The 14790-nt window shown below is 36.0% G+C and overlaps 1 protein-coding gene across 5 annotated transcripts in view; it reads left to right on the plus strand.

Moving 5' to 3' along the window:
• The window catches only part of Clec4d (C-type lectin domain family 4 member D), a 48428-nt gene that overhangs the window by 12568 nt on the left and 21070 nt on the right, over positions 1–14790 (plus strand). For 2 of the 5 annotated variants that reach the window (XM_074076141.1, XM_074076140.1), the window contains 5 exons: positions 471–557; positions 1547–1657; positions 3555–3706; positions 5023–5138; positions 12357–12578. In XM_074076141.1, coding sequence (XP_073932242.1) covers positions 471–557; positions 1547–1657; positions 3555–3706; positions 5023–5138; positions 12357–12570 — 680 coding nt within the window. In that variant the 3' untranslated portion in view covers positions 12571–12578. Of the gene's footprint in view, positions 1–470; positions 558–1546; positions 1658–3554; positions 3707–5022; positions 5139–6601; positions 8392–12356; positions 12579–14790 lie in introns of those variants that run through there. The other 3 variants (XM_020181308.2, XM_020181306.2, XM_020181309.2) reach the window with 3 other exon arrangements.

Raw genomic sequence — 14790 nt, forward strand, 5'->3', positions numbered from 1 at the left:
TAATGGCTTTTGATAATTTCAGCATGTTAAATTTTCAGAAAATTTCCCACTGAAAATTGCTCAGTTTTCTAACTGATGTTTGAAATTCTTTATATGGTCTGGATACTAATATTGTAACAAGAATTTTCTTCCCTGTATTCCCTATTTTTACACTGTGTTAGAGAGAAGCTTTAATTTTTATGTACCCAAGTTACCGATCTTTTATGGCTTTTGGGCTTTGCATCTTGCTTATTGTAACCCTTCTTGTTCCAAAATTATGAAAACAAGTTTACATTTTTCTTTGTTATTATTTACCAGTAAGCTTTAAAGTTGATTTTTTTCAGAGGAATTATTTAAGTTTTCCTCGGGGTCTAAAATACTTAGGGTGCTCTTATATTTTGTTTGCTCCTTGATAGACTTGGTTTTCTTACACCTTTGTGGTAGAAAGGAAAGTAACCTATTCTATCTTTTTTCTTTTCTCCTAACATAAGGAAGCCAGTATTCCCAGTTTATCCCTTGGGCCCTTGCTACTGTTTGCATCTCACTTCTCAGCGCCTGTTTTATTGCAAGTTGTTTGGGTGAGTTATTATCCAAAGTGGAACTCTTCTTGAATTTTTTTCCCTAACAACTTTCATAAAGTTGCCCTACTGCTATCTTGATTTTTCATCTTTTGCTATCTTGGATCAAAGTCTATCAAGGGCCACATTTTTAAAGTAAGGTATATGCAGCAAAAAACCAACTTTTAGATGGACTGGCTTGAATTGGCAAAGGAAAACTAATCTTCCATTTCTCCCTCCCTTCATCCCTCCCTACCTCCCTCTTTCCCTCCTTCCTCCTTTCCCTCCTTCCCTCTCTCCTTTCCTTCTCTTCCTCCTTCCAAAAAAAACCCACTTCATTGAGGTATTATTGGCATATAAAATGTTTTTAACTGTTTAATGTAGGTATCATTAAGATTGGGGATGGATACACACTCATGAAACCATCACCGCATCAAAGCCATAGGAAGACTTGTTCTTTCTGATATCAAGACCTAAGATAAAGTTATTATAATTAAAGTAATGCTGAACAGGTACAAGACAAAGAAACTGAAGGAAAGAATATAGAGCTTTTTTTTTTTTATAGATCCTGCAGATGTAAATTCTTTATATAAAAACAGAGGGGGCTGTTGTAGTTATGGAAAAAAGACAGTTTTATTCAATTAGTGTTGGAGAGCCCATTGATTATCTATGTTTAAGAAATGAAATTTGAGCTCCTGCTCAAAACTTTGTAGAATTATCCCAGTGTTCACCCAAATTCTTTACTCTCAATAGAAATTTTGATAGAAAAATATACTTGAAATCATATGCATTAAGTTTGTAAAATTTCCCGTGTAAAGCACGGGATAAATAAAAATACTACTTTTCAACAAGTTCACCTGGACCTGGAAAAAGGAACTGCATAGGAAGAAAAGAAAATGCAGGGGCTGTATGTACTAGGGCAAGGGAAAGGTCAGGGAGATGGGATCCCAACTTCCCTAACTAAGTGGTTTTGTAGGGAAAGAAAACTAATTTTTTCCCTTCCTTGACAGTGACTCATCACAACTTTATACGTTGTAAGGGACGAATGGAAATCTTCAAGTTCCCAGAGCACCACAGGAAGCTAACATGCATCAGAGAAGAGCCAGAACTGAGACGCACAGGTAGCAGAGAGATAAGAGCATTACTTTCTCATTTCCATTTCCATTCAAATTTGTAATTTAATTTAAAGAGTATCAGTAGTAAACCAGGAGCGAGTAAAGTAACATAAAATGAGACTTGGGTACAACAAGAGTAAACATTAAGTAAATTGGGATAGAATTATTTCTCATGACTGTAGTCAGTTGAATGACTAGAAAATATAATCACACACTTAGGTGCTTTTTGTTTTTAGTGCTGGAGATCAGACCCAGGGTGTTGCGTGTGCCAGGCAAGCGCTCTGCCGCTGAGCTACATCCAAAGCTCTTGGTTTTTTTTTTTCCAATTTTTATTTTATTTTGTTTTATTTTTTAAATGTTTTTTTTTCATTTTTCTTTTATTATTCATATGTGCATACAAGGCTTGGTTCATTTCTCCCCCCTGCCCCCACCCCCTCCCTTACCACCCACTCCACCCCCTCCCGCTCACCCCCCTCAATACCCAGCAGAAACTATTTTGCCCTTATCTCTAATTTTGTTGTAGAGAGAGTATAAGCAATAATAGGAAGGAACAAGGGGTTTTGCTGGTTGAGATAAGGATAGCTATACAGGGCATTGACTCACATTGATTTCCTGTGCGTGGGTGTTACCTTCTAGGTTAATTCTTTTTGATCTAACCTTTTCTCTAGTACCTGGTCCCCTTTTCCTATTGGCCTCAGTTGCTTTTAAGGTATCTGCTTTAGTTTCTCTGCGTTAAGGGCAACAAATGCTAGCTAGTTTTTTAGGTGTCTTACCTATCCTCACCCCTCCCTTGTGTGCTCTCGCTTTTATCATGTGCTCATAGTCCAATCCCCTTGTTGTGTTTGCCCTTGATCTAATGTCCACATATGAGGGAGAACATACGATTTTTGGTCTTTTGGGCCAGGCTAACCTCACTCAGAATGATGTTCTCCAATTCCATCCATTTATCAGCGAATGATAACATTTCGTTCTTCTTCATGGCTGCATAAAATTCCATTGTGTATAGATACCACATTTTCTTAATCCATTCGTCAGTGCTGGGGCATCTTGGCTGTTTCCATAACTTGGCTATTGTGAATAGTGCTGCAATAAACATGGATGTGCAGGTGCCTCTGGAGTAACAGTCTTTTGGGTATATCCCCAAGAAGCTCTTGGTTTTTGGAGACAGGCTTTGTAGCTCAAGCTGGCCTGAAGCTTGCTATATAGCTAGGTTGTCCTTGACTTTGTAATCCTCCTGCCTTTGACACCTGAGTATTGTGATTGCAGAGATTCATCACCACTGTAGATTGTGGGCTGCTTCTAACATCTGAAAACACTAGCATTTTATTCAAATTTTCCTTGATCCAGATGTATCATAAGGACAGTTTCTGCTTGGAATATATGCTTTTTCTAAGATGTCTTTATTTCTTGTTATTCTGGAATTTGTAAAGTCTCATTTGGGAGAATGGAGAAATTCTTCAGATTCAGCAGATTCTTTGTTTCTTTCAGATAAAAAAATCCTTCACAAAACTTTGCTATAGAAACACTTTATTTTTAATTTTTCAAAAAAAATTGTGGTGCTAAAGATCAAACCCAGGGCTTTGCACATATTAGGCAAACACTCTGTCACTGGGCTATATCTTGAGCCCTGAGCCTTTCATTTTAAATATGAAAGTAAAGAGATGAAAAAACGATTAGGTCATCTATGAGACTATAATCCAGTTTTCTCTTGGCCACTCCATCATTTAGATATTTCTATTTAGAAGATATTTAGACTTGGAATTTTCAGAATTCCAAGAGAGGGGATTGGGAGCCAATGATATTAGTAATTCTGGTATTAGTTCCACTAATGTTAATTAGATACTAAGTAGTAAGAGATGAAATACTCCCTTGTAAGCAATTTACATTTTCATTTCCACCTTAGGGGGTACCTGGAATTGTTGTCCTGTTGACTGGAGGGCCTTCCAGTCCAACTGCTATTTTTCTCTTAATGACAACAAGACGTGGGCTGAGAGTCAAAGGAACTGCTCAGGGATGGGAGCTCACCTGGTGACCATCAACACAGAAGCCGAGCAGGTGTGTTGGGAGCTCACACCATTTCTCTGTTTCTTTAAATTTTTGCTGAGAAAGTGTATCTCTGCACTGCCATGCCTCTGTGCCTTTGCTTTACCTATCCATATGCTTAGAAAGCCTTCTTGTCCCTTCCTGTTTTTATTATTCTCCATCCCCCTCACCTCCCCTCTCCTCATCTTTCCTTTCTTCCCCTTTTGTGATTTTTCAACTATGTTTTTCATAATTGCAGTGTCTGATAGACATTGCAGTATAATTTACCAAATAGTTATATGGTAATCATTTGGTTATAATGCTTTCTATAGAAAACAAACACATAGAATTATGTGTTGATATATTCATCTAAGAGAATACACACATAAAATGATATATATTTTATGGGTGAAAACATAAGTACTTTATATTTTGGAAAATTAGCCGTTTTTCTTACATGATCAACTTTTTTTGGACTTCCCCAATTTTGTTTATGTATTGCTTCCCCCAGAAAACTATCCCAACCACCTTCCCTACTCCCCCCCTGCTTATTCTAAGTTGGAGGTACTGTTGTGGCTCTTTGGGCACAGTGAGAGCACAGTGTTTTCTCTGGTGTACTGTTCCACCTCTTCCATTGATTCTTACTTGGTGGAGGGATGGGAGCATACTTGAGTCATCTTTGCATCTCTAATGTCCTGGGAAGAGCCAGGCACACCAGATAGGATTTGATAAATGTTTGGTGAGTATAGGGAATAAATAAGTGGTTAATCAGGACAGAAATAGCTTCTTAGGATAAAGTATAAGAAAATAGTTCAGCTGTAAGATTCAAATTCTAAATAAAAGTAAATCTTAAGGTAAATTCAATTCTTCAAAAGCTGAAATTTGTCTTCTCAGGTCCTATATTTCATATATGTACCATGACTCAGCTTCTACTCTTTTCTTGGTCACCAGAGTTTCTTTGAGGATTCTGTCATTATGTCTTTGCAATCTCTAGACTTGCAGACTCTTCAATAAAATGGAATTTAATGAAATATACAAAAAGGCAGTTTTAAAAACAAGTCTCTTAAAAATCCAATCTTATTAAGTATGTGTTAAGAAGGTTGCAAGTATGATCTCACTTAATCTTCACAGTAACTCTGTGAAGTAGTCAAGTTGTCTTTTTTGGAGATGAGAAAACTGGGGAATTGGTGACATTCAAAAGTACTTATTAACATTATAATCAGGATTTGAAAACAGACCAATCTGATGCCAAAGTTTTTACAACTTATTTGACTTCTTTCCTCTTTCTCAACATAACAGCCATCATCTAAGTGCAAATATATTTATGAAAACTTTTATTTTGTGTGCAGAACTTCACAACAAAGTTTTTGGATAGACGATTTTCATATTTCCTGGGACTTACATATGAGAAAATCGAAGGTCAGTGGCAGTGGGTGGACCAGACACCCCTTGACCCGCACATGGCGTGAGTATACTGATTGGGGCGAAGAACATTTGCAGGGAGGGTAGAAGTGGTGCCAGAATTCATTTTAGAGCGGAACACCCCAACATAAAAGTATTTTCTCAGAGTAGAGCACTGTGGGTTGAGTAACCTCTACAAACTATGTCTCCACCGCAGAATAATGCTATAACTTCAGTGAAATTTGCAGTATTCTTATTTGTACAATGTTGGTGAAACAATGGATGGTATAGGAGTGATATGAAAAAAATGTCCTTGAATTTGACATTTAGATAAATAACCTCATAAGGGTTAAAAATTATTTTTGAAACAATTATAACCTGATGATTTTTGTCTAATACGAATATAATACAAAAACCATATGTGTAATTTAAAATATTCTAGTAGCCACATTAAGCAAGTAAAAAGAAACAGGAGAAATTTATCTTAATAATGTATTAATAATTAATCATTAATAATGATTCAGTCCAGTACATCCAATGCTTATTTCATTATGTAATCAATATAATATTATTACCAACATATTTTGCATGTTTTTTGTATTATCTTTGAAATATAGTGTGCACTTAACACTCAAAATGATCACAACTCTTTTTTTATTATCCATCTTTAAAAAATTTTATTAGCATATTATTGTTGTAATGGAGTTACATTGTAACATTTACAAAAGTGCTTATAGTATATCTTATTTAAATTCACCATCTATATCATTCTCTTTTATCCCCCCTCCTCTATTCTTATAATGGTTTCAATAGGTCTCATTTTTCCATTTACATACATGAGTACATAATATATCCACCATATTCACCCTCCTACACCCTTTCCTTATATCGTCCCCCCCACAACTGGTACCAACCTCCAGACAGGATCTGCGTTACTTTCCTGACCACTGTGTGTTTGTGTGTGTGTGTGTGTGTGTGTGTGTGTGTGTGTGTGTTTTAACATTTATTTACATGTGTATACATTGCCACCTCTCCCCTCCCACCCCACCCCTGCTTCCAGGCAGAACCTGTTCTGCCCTCTCATTCTCCAATTTTGTTGAAGAGAAAACATAAAAGATAATAAGAAAGACATAGCATTTTTGCCAGTTTGAGATAAAGATATGTATGCAGAGAGATTCCTAGCATTGCTTCCATGCACTTGTATATTACAACCCACATTGATTCATCTCTACCAGACCTCTTCACTACTTCCTGATCCCCTTCCCATAATGGCCTCTGCCAGTTTAAGATTACTATATTCACTTGTCTACAGTGGACACATCAACCATATTCAAGTTTTAGGTTTCCTTCCCTTTCCCTATTTCTTCCGTGCGCATTCTCCCATAGTGTGTGATCCATGTCTGATAATGATCACAGCTCTTTTATTGCTCTAAATTATTCCCTAGGGGCATTTTCTCAGGATTGTCACTGGATATCTACACCTCTAAATATCTCTATATAATTTATAGATACATATTTTTTTTTCAGATTCTGGCATGCAAATGAACCCAACAACTTTCAGGAAGAAAATTGTGTTGTCCTTGTTTATCAGCAAAATAAATGGGCCTGGAATGATTTTCCTTGTAACTTGGAATCAAGTAGGATATGTAAGATACCCAGAGCAGTATTCAACTAGAAACCTATGACGCAGTCCCTGTGATGCAGACAGAAAAGATGAATCTATTAGACTATTTATGCATCACTGAAATAGAGAGAATGTGCTGGGCCACAGAGCATTTTCTGTCATGGTGGCCTTATTTATTTTTATTCAGTTTATTCAAGCTTGTTGTGTGTTTAAGATAATGTGGTTTTACAGGATGTTTTGGTGGAAGGAATCATTCTGTGAGAACCAGCTTTGTTTATATTTGCTTTCTTAGTAGTATTTCAAGGTATTTACTTTTCAGTTGGTGTGCACTGATTATGTATGTAACACAGTGGCTTGCATAATGCAATTTCTTTGTCATTTTTCTCTTCCTAATTCTTAGCTGTTAAAATTCAAAAGTAGGATACTCATTTTTTAACCCAAGTATCACAAACAGTTTAAAATTTCCAGCAGTGTTATTGTTTAATGCTTAATTTTCAGATCTTTAAATTAATTCCATAGTCATTATACTGACATTCTGAAGGTGAAAATTTCCAGAACAATGATAATGAATAGTTCTAACTTATGGTATTGTGCAAGTAGATAAAAAGTATGCATATCTTTAAATTTTTCCTTTTAACTCCACTCTACATGTCTTCTCAAAGCAGGCAGTCTCAAGTTGACTTTTTTAGTGGAAAATCCCATTAAAGGATAGTTTAACCAAAATTCTTCACTTCTAAAGCTGAGGAGACAAAAATCTTAGAAAATTAAAGGTCTTAATTTGTTTGGCTTGTTCACTAGAGAGTGCCTGTAATTACAGGAAAATTAACGAGGATAAATTAGCTAACAGCTAAAATTTCTTAAGTTTTTGTAGGTTTATTGTAGTGGCATTTTCTTTTTTAATTTGAATCAGAAAATCACATCTTAAGTCGTTTATATAAATTGTTAAAATGTTTCAGAGCTATGAAGCGGCAGCTCTAGATACCAAGGATGTCACTGCTTTGACAACTTACAAGTACTAAGTATGTGGTATTAGTGGTGAAATAGTCACAGCCAACTTCCGCAAAATATGGTGGTATGGTCTCTTAAAAATTTTAATTTGCTGATGTTTCTTACATCTAGGCTGAAAATTTTAAGCAAGAGTTTTTTCTTTTCATTTTTTGTGGTACTGGGGTTTGAACTCAGGGTCTAGACCTTGAGTCACTCCAATAGTCCTTTTTTAGTAATAGGTTTTCTTGAGATAAGGTCTCATGAACTATTTGCCTGGGCTGGCTTTGAACTGCAATCCTCCTGATCTCTGCCTCCTGAATAGCTAGGATAATAGGTGTGAGCCACTGGTGCCCAGTTGATCAAGAAAGAGATTTTAAAAATAACTTCTCTACCACTATTTTAAAAAAACGGTATGTAATTTTAAACTAATTTATTGATTTTTCTGAGCTTGGAGTATTGATATTTGGTTATGTGTAGTGAAGTATGTGTGGTGTGTGTATGTGAATGTCTGATTCTTTTAACTGAAGTGGGACTAAGTAACTTTAAATTGTGCTCATCATATTCATTGAGTTACATGGCACAAAACCTGTTGAAATAATGTGCAAATGCTAAAGGGCATTGCATAGTTAATATTGTCCATTTCAATTTGTATAGAGCTGTAGATAGGTAGAGAATCATTGTCAATAAAAATGTTATCTCTCTGTGATTTCATTCACCTGTGTCTGCATCTGTACCAAGAACCTGTTTCTCTCAATGTTGACCACCTCTCACCAACTCCAAAGCCATCATCATACCCAAGCTACCCTCTCTCTCAACTGGATGAATGCAGTGGCCTTTGGATTGCTTTCTCTGTTTCCACCCTTCGTCCCTTTCAGGCTCTTTTCAACTCGCATGGCACTTTTATCCTTCATCATTTTTTAACAATAGCTGGCAGTAACTTAATAAAAAAAGACTCTTTGTTATTTTAGAACATTATGGTGGCCTTAAAGCTTGAAATGCTTAAACACTTTAAAATTTAAAGTTTTTATTTGTTGAAAAGTAGTGTATATATGTTTAAAAAAAGCAGAGTCAACATAATAAATGTATAATATAAATCTCTCTTCCATCTTGAACTCCAGACCTCTAGTACCTCTTCACAATAAATATGATTATCAGTTTCTCATTTATATTCTCATATATGATTGTATACTATATGTAATTATATCTAGTACATAGAAAGTGTATGGTATACATGCTATACTATGCACAAATGTATAACTATGTTATGTACTACATATGATACAAATATATCTTATATATGTTTCTATGTTACAAACATATATAGATGCACAATTTTTGCACTCATAGTAACATTATGTACTTCTTTTTTTGCTTAATAGTTTGGAAATTATTATTTACCTTGCTCCTTATAAACGAATATTGTTTTATTTATTGTATCATAATTAAATATGTTAAAGTTAAAAAATAATCTCCTTTATATCATAAAAATCATCAAAATAATGAGTACAAAACAAACCCAAGAAAGAAATCATAGCTCAGATCTGGAATGGAAGACATTGTTCCAAGCAAGACTTTTATTTATTTATTTATTTATTAGTTTTTTAGGAGTCTTATGTACTTCTATCATATTCCCATCCTTTCACCCTCTCCTTTTCCTCTACTAGTCATCTAAACAGTCCCTCTTTTACAATTATATTATATTGTATATGAGCAAAAATGTGATATTTGTCTTTCTGAGCTTGACTTACCTTGCTCAGCATGATGATCTCCAGTTCCATCCATTTTCCTGCAAACAGCATAATTTCATTCTTCTTTTTGATGTACAGTACTCCATTGTATATATTTACCACATTTTCTTTATCCATTCATCAGTTATTGGGTACCTATTCCCAATAGGCTGATTCCATAGCTTGGTTGTTATAAATAGTGCTGCAATAAGCATGGGTGTGCAGATAGCTCTATGTAAGTGCTGACTTACATTCCTCTGGATATATGTCCAAGAGTGGTATAGCAGGATCTTTTGGCAGTTCTATTTTTTAGTTTTTTAAGGAGCCTCCATATACTGATTTCCATAGTAGCTGCACTAATTTATATTCCCATCAACTGTGTGTAAGTGTTCCTTCCCCCCTTCATCTTTGCCAGCATTTGTTGTTATAACCATTAGAGAAGAACTGTATTTGTATACGTACAAAGTTTGCAAATCTAATAATATAATTAATCACATCAATATTACAAACAGATGCTTAAGTGTTGTCTTAGTTCATTTCTGTGGTGTCACACAAGGTAATGTATAAAGAAAAAGGTTTATTTAGCTTACAGCTAAAAGTGAGGCTGAAAGTCCAAGTTCAGGTGGCCCCATGAGTTCAGTCTCTAGTGAGGGCCCTCTGGCTAATCACAATGTAGTGGATGGCACCTTGGTGGGAACACATGTGAGATAGGGAGAATAGTCACGTAGCCAGATGGGAAGTAAGAGGGATTCAGGGCCAGCTCACTCGTGTTATTACAACCCACTCTTTTGGAAACTGACTGAGGTCTCATGAAAACCACATTAGTCCCTTCCAAGGGCAGTTCCCTCAATGACCTAATTAATTCCCATTAGCCTCCTCCCTCTTAAAGGTTCCAAAGCCTCTCACATTGCCACTTTGGAGACCAACCTTCCAGAATATGAAACTTTGAGGGCACCACACCCAAACCATAGTGAGCATCATCTAATGAAATCAGCAAGCCACTTTGTCACATTCAATAAATAAGGAAGAAAATTAAATTTCTGGAGAACATCTCCCCTAAACCTGTAGGAACTGTCATTTTTTAAAATTCGTATGTGCATACAATGTCTGGGACATTTCTCCTCCCTTCCCCCACCCCTCCCTTACCCCCCCCCCCCGCCACCCCCTCCCTTGGAACTGTCATTCTTAATGGTAAACCATTACAAGCATTCTCTTTAAAGCCCAGAACAAAACAAGGTGCACACTGCAGCAGTTATGGTTGTCCTATGAAACAAAAGACTAGAAAGGTAAAAAACAAAACTGTCATTACTTCTAGACCAGAGTTGTCCAAAAGAAGCATAAGGCAAGCCAAATATGTAAGCTGCCTATATTTAAAATTTCAGTAACCATACAAAAAAATAGAAAAGAATAGGTGAAATTACTGTAACAATCTATTTTATTCAAATCAACTAACCCAAAATAGTAACATTTAATCATGTAATCAACATAAAGTCATTAGTGGAACATTTAATTTTTTTCAAATTATATTCTAAAACTCTGATATATATTTTATAGTTCCAGCATTTCTTAACTAAGATAATGCTGAATAGCCCCATCGGTAGTGACAGATAGATTGGACAGCTCAGTTATATAGAGAGTACAATTATTTATGTAGAAAATGTAAGGGGCTGATGCACAAGTGAAAAAAATAGGAGAGTTTAGCAATGTTTCTGGATAAGTTATCAATACATAAAGCTCAATAATATGATGCTCTGAAAAAGGACACTGCACCATGTTTTATTTTTGTTATTATTGTAGTATTTTATCATATGATTGTTATACTGGGGGACATTCTAACATTCACAAAAATGCTTACAATGTATCTTAGTTAAATTCACCCATCACTCTCCTTTATCCCTCCTCCCCCATTCTTAGAATAGTTTGAACAAGTCTCATTTTTCCATTTTCATTCATTATATTTTCACCCTCCTACACCCTTTCCTTATGTTCTACCCCCTCCCATTGGTACTAACCCCCCAAGAGAGGTCCTGTTTTACCTTTCTGAAGGACATGTATTTTAAAATAAAGTATTGTACTAATTGCAGCAATAAAACAATAAGACACCCAAGAAGAAAGTTGAACAAATGTATAAATTTTCTGTAGAAAATTTTAAACTTGGTGCAGGACGCGAAAGCTGGCTTGCACAATCTCTGCCTCCCTACCCTGCACTGTGTAACCTGTGCCAACCCCACCCTATCTTCCCCTGTGCCTGGCTACCCTTCTACCCAGTCCTCCTGCTTGGGTTTTCACACTCACACTCAGCCTCTTCACCTGTAGGTGTTCTCCCCATGTCTCAGATTTTGATACTAGGGCCAGGTGGCTCCTTCACCAGGATGCTCTGCTGAAAGAAAGGAGCAAGAACATTTTATATGAATCTAATTTTTTCCTTACAACAGAGAGACCTTTTAGGAAATAGCTTCATGGGGTAATCTGTAAAGCATATAAAATTCTTGAAGTTCAATCTTTTAATTTCACTTCATTTTTTTCATTTGTTAAATTCATGGAAAATTAAATTTAATATTTTAAAGTATCATGTGTTCTATGATTCATTTCTAATTGTAAGTCAATGTGTGCTTGTGTGTATACGGAAATATTTTTCAAACTCTTGTGGTTCCATCCTTCAATCTAACTCTTCAAGTTGTAGGTAAGAAAAGTACTTTTTCTTCACCAAAGGCAAGGTTCATAGATGAAGCCACTGTTATAGAAGACAGATTAACAGGAGAAAAGCATACAAATTTTATATGTTTTACAGAGAAATCTATGTGTATTTTATGGTAAGCCTGATAAAGAGGTGGATAATTCTGGAAAAATGTGATTTAACAAACAAAGTTTGGTCTACTGGTAATAAACTGAGGAACTTAGCAAGGCCTGTTTGCTCAGATTCTTCCTGGCTTCTTCCCTGCAGATATACCGCAGATACCACTCACATGATGGTCTTCAGCAGAGAAGGGGGGCAGCTCAGAAGGTGGCCTTCCTTGATTTTATGGCCTGCATTAGGGAAGAAAGACCAGGGAAAGGCAAGAGTGAACTTCTTGGAAATTGAAAAAATTTCCTTATTTTGGGCTAGACTGTCCTATACCTCATCAAAATCACAGTTTTCTGGAATGATGCTCAACTGATGTTCATGGTAACAATTTCTATAATCTGGGTTTCAATTTTTTCCATCTTTATATTCTCAAACTCTGTAGGAGTTTTTTGATAATGAAAATGTATAATTTTTTTTGCTAGTATTGAGTTTTGAGCTGAGGGCCTCATGCTTGCTAGGAAAGTGCTCTACCTCTTGAGCCCCATCCTAAGCTCTAAAAATGTATAATTTTTATAAAAAGCAGAAGAGAGATTTTTCTTTTTAAAAAATTAGTGGCCTATATGGTAATATTTAAATCTCAGTAGTGGTTTATTCTGAGAGCATGTTTGAGAATATAAATGGTTAATTAGTGTTTTACTTTTTTTGCCACTTTGTTGGTTTTCTGGTAGCAAAGTGGTTAAATCTTTGTGTAATGTCACCTATGCAACATTATATTTTAAAAGTTTATATTCAGTGATTTACTTCCCCAAAAGACTTCTCTCTCTCTTTCTTTCTGCCTCATACTTGCTACCACTTGAGCCATACCTCCAATGCTTTTTGTATTACTTTGTTTTTGTTTATCAGATAGGGTTACACGCTTTTACCCTGGGGCCAGTCTCAGATAACAGTTTTTCACCTCTGCCTCCCAAGTAGCTGGAATTATAGGTGTAAGCAACCATGCCTGGTCCTTCATGTGTCTTTCAATATAAAAACAAAACTTTTTAGTCACCTGTAGTGAAATACATATGAATAAACAATGTTCATCTGTCTTCCAATATTCCCTCATTGCTAATTATGATTTGTTTATTTTTGTTTTATCATTTTTACATTTACACACAAGTGTATACATTGTTTGGACCACCTCCCCCAACCTCTATCCCTGTACCCCACTTCAAGGCAGAACTTGTTTTGCCCTCTTGTTCTCTGATTTTGGGGAAGAGAAACCATAAGATATAATAAGAAAGACATAGCATTTTGATAGTTTGAGATAAAGACAGATATCCAGAGCCATTCCTACTATTGCTTCCATACACATGTGTATTACAACCCACATTGGCTCATGACTGCTAGACATCTTTACTACTTTCTGGTTCCCTTCCCACAGCAGCCTCTGCCAGTTTAAAATTACTATATTCACTCCTTTACAGTGAGCACATCAACCACATTCAAGTTTTAGGTTTCCTTTCCTTTCCCTATTTCTCTTGTGTGTGTTCTACCCTTAGCGTGTGACCCATGTCCAATAATATTACTGCATTTGTTTTAGGTGTAAAGTCCACATATGAGGGAGAACATACAATTTTTGGCCTTCTGAGCCTGGCTAACTTCGCTTAAGATAATGTTCTCTAGTTCCATCAACTTGCTTGGGAATGACAAAATATCTTTGTGGCTAATAAAATTCCATTGTGTATAAATACCTCTTATCTTAATCCATTTGTTGGTAGTGGGGCATCTTGGCTGTTTCCATAGCTTGGCTATTGTGAGTAGTGCTGCAATAAACATGGGTGTGCAGGTGCCTTTGGAATAACCTGAGTTGCAATCCTTCCAGTATATACCTAGGAGGGGTATTGCTGGATCATATGGCAGACCTATGTTTAGTTTTTTAAGAAGCCTCCATATTGTTTTCCAAAGTGGTTGTGCTAGCTTAAATTCCAACCAGCAGTGTATGAGGGTTCCCTTTTTCCCACATCCTCACCAACGTTTATTCTTGGAGGTGTTCTTGATGCTAGCTATTCTAACAGGAGTGAGGTAGAATCTTAGTGAGGTTTTGATTTGCATTTCCTTTATGGTCAGGGATGGTGAGCATTTTTTCATGAGTTTTTTGGCCATTTGGATGTCTTCCTTTGAAAAAGTTCTGTTTAGTTCAGTTGCCCACTTCTTTATTGGCTCATTGATTTTTTGGGTAGTTTAGATTTTTGAGATCCCTATATATTCCGGTTGTCAGTCCTTTGTCTGATGTATAACCAGCAAATATTTTCTCCCACTTTCTGGGTGGTCTCTTCAATTCAGAGGCATTTTCTTTTGTTGGGAAGAAGCTTTTTAATTTCATGTAGTCCCATACTTTCTCTTAGCTGCTGAGCTGCTGGAGTTCTACTGAGGAAGTCCTTGCCTATACCTATTGCTTCCAGAGAATCTTCTTGCTCTTTTGTGTACGAACTGCAAGGTTTTAGGTCTGATATTATGGTCCTTAATCCACTTTGAGTTGATACTAATACAGGGTGAAAGGCATGGATCTATTTTCAGTTTTCTGCAGACAGATAATCACTTTTCCCAGCAA

Source organism: Castor canadensis, chromosome 6 (assembly GCF_047511655.1).
Source record: "Castor canadensis chromosome 6, mCasCan1.hap1v2, whole genome shotgun sequence".
NCBI classification, from domain to species: Eukaryota; Metazoa; Chordata; class Mammalia; order Rodentia; family Castoridae; genus Castor; species Castor canadensis.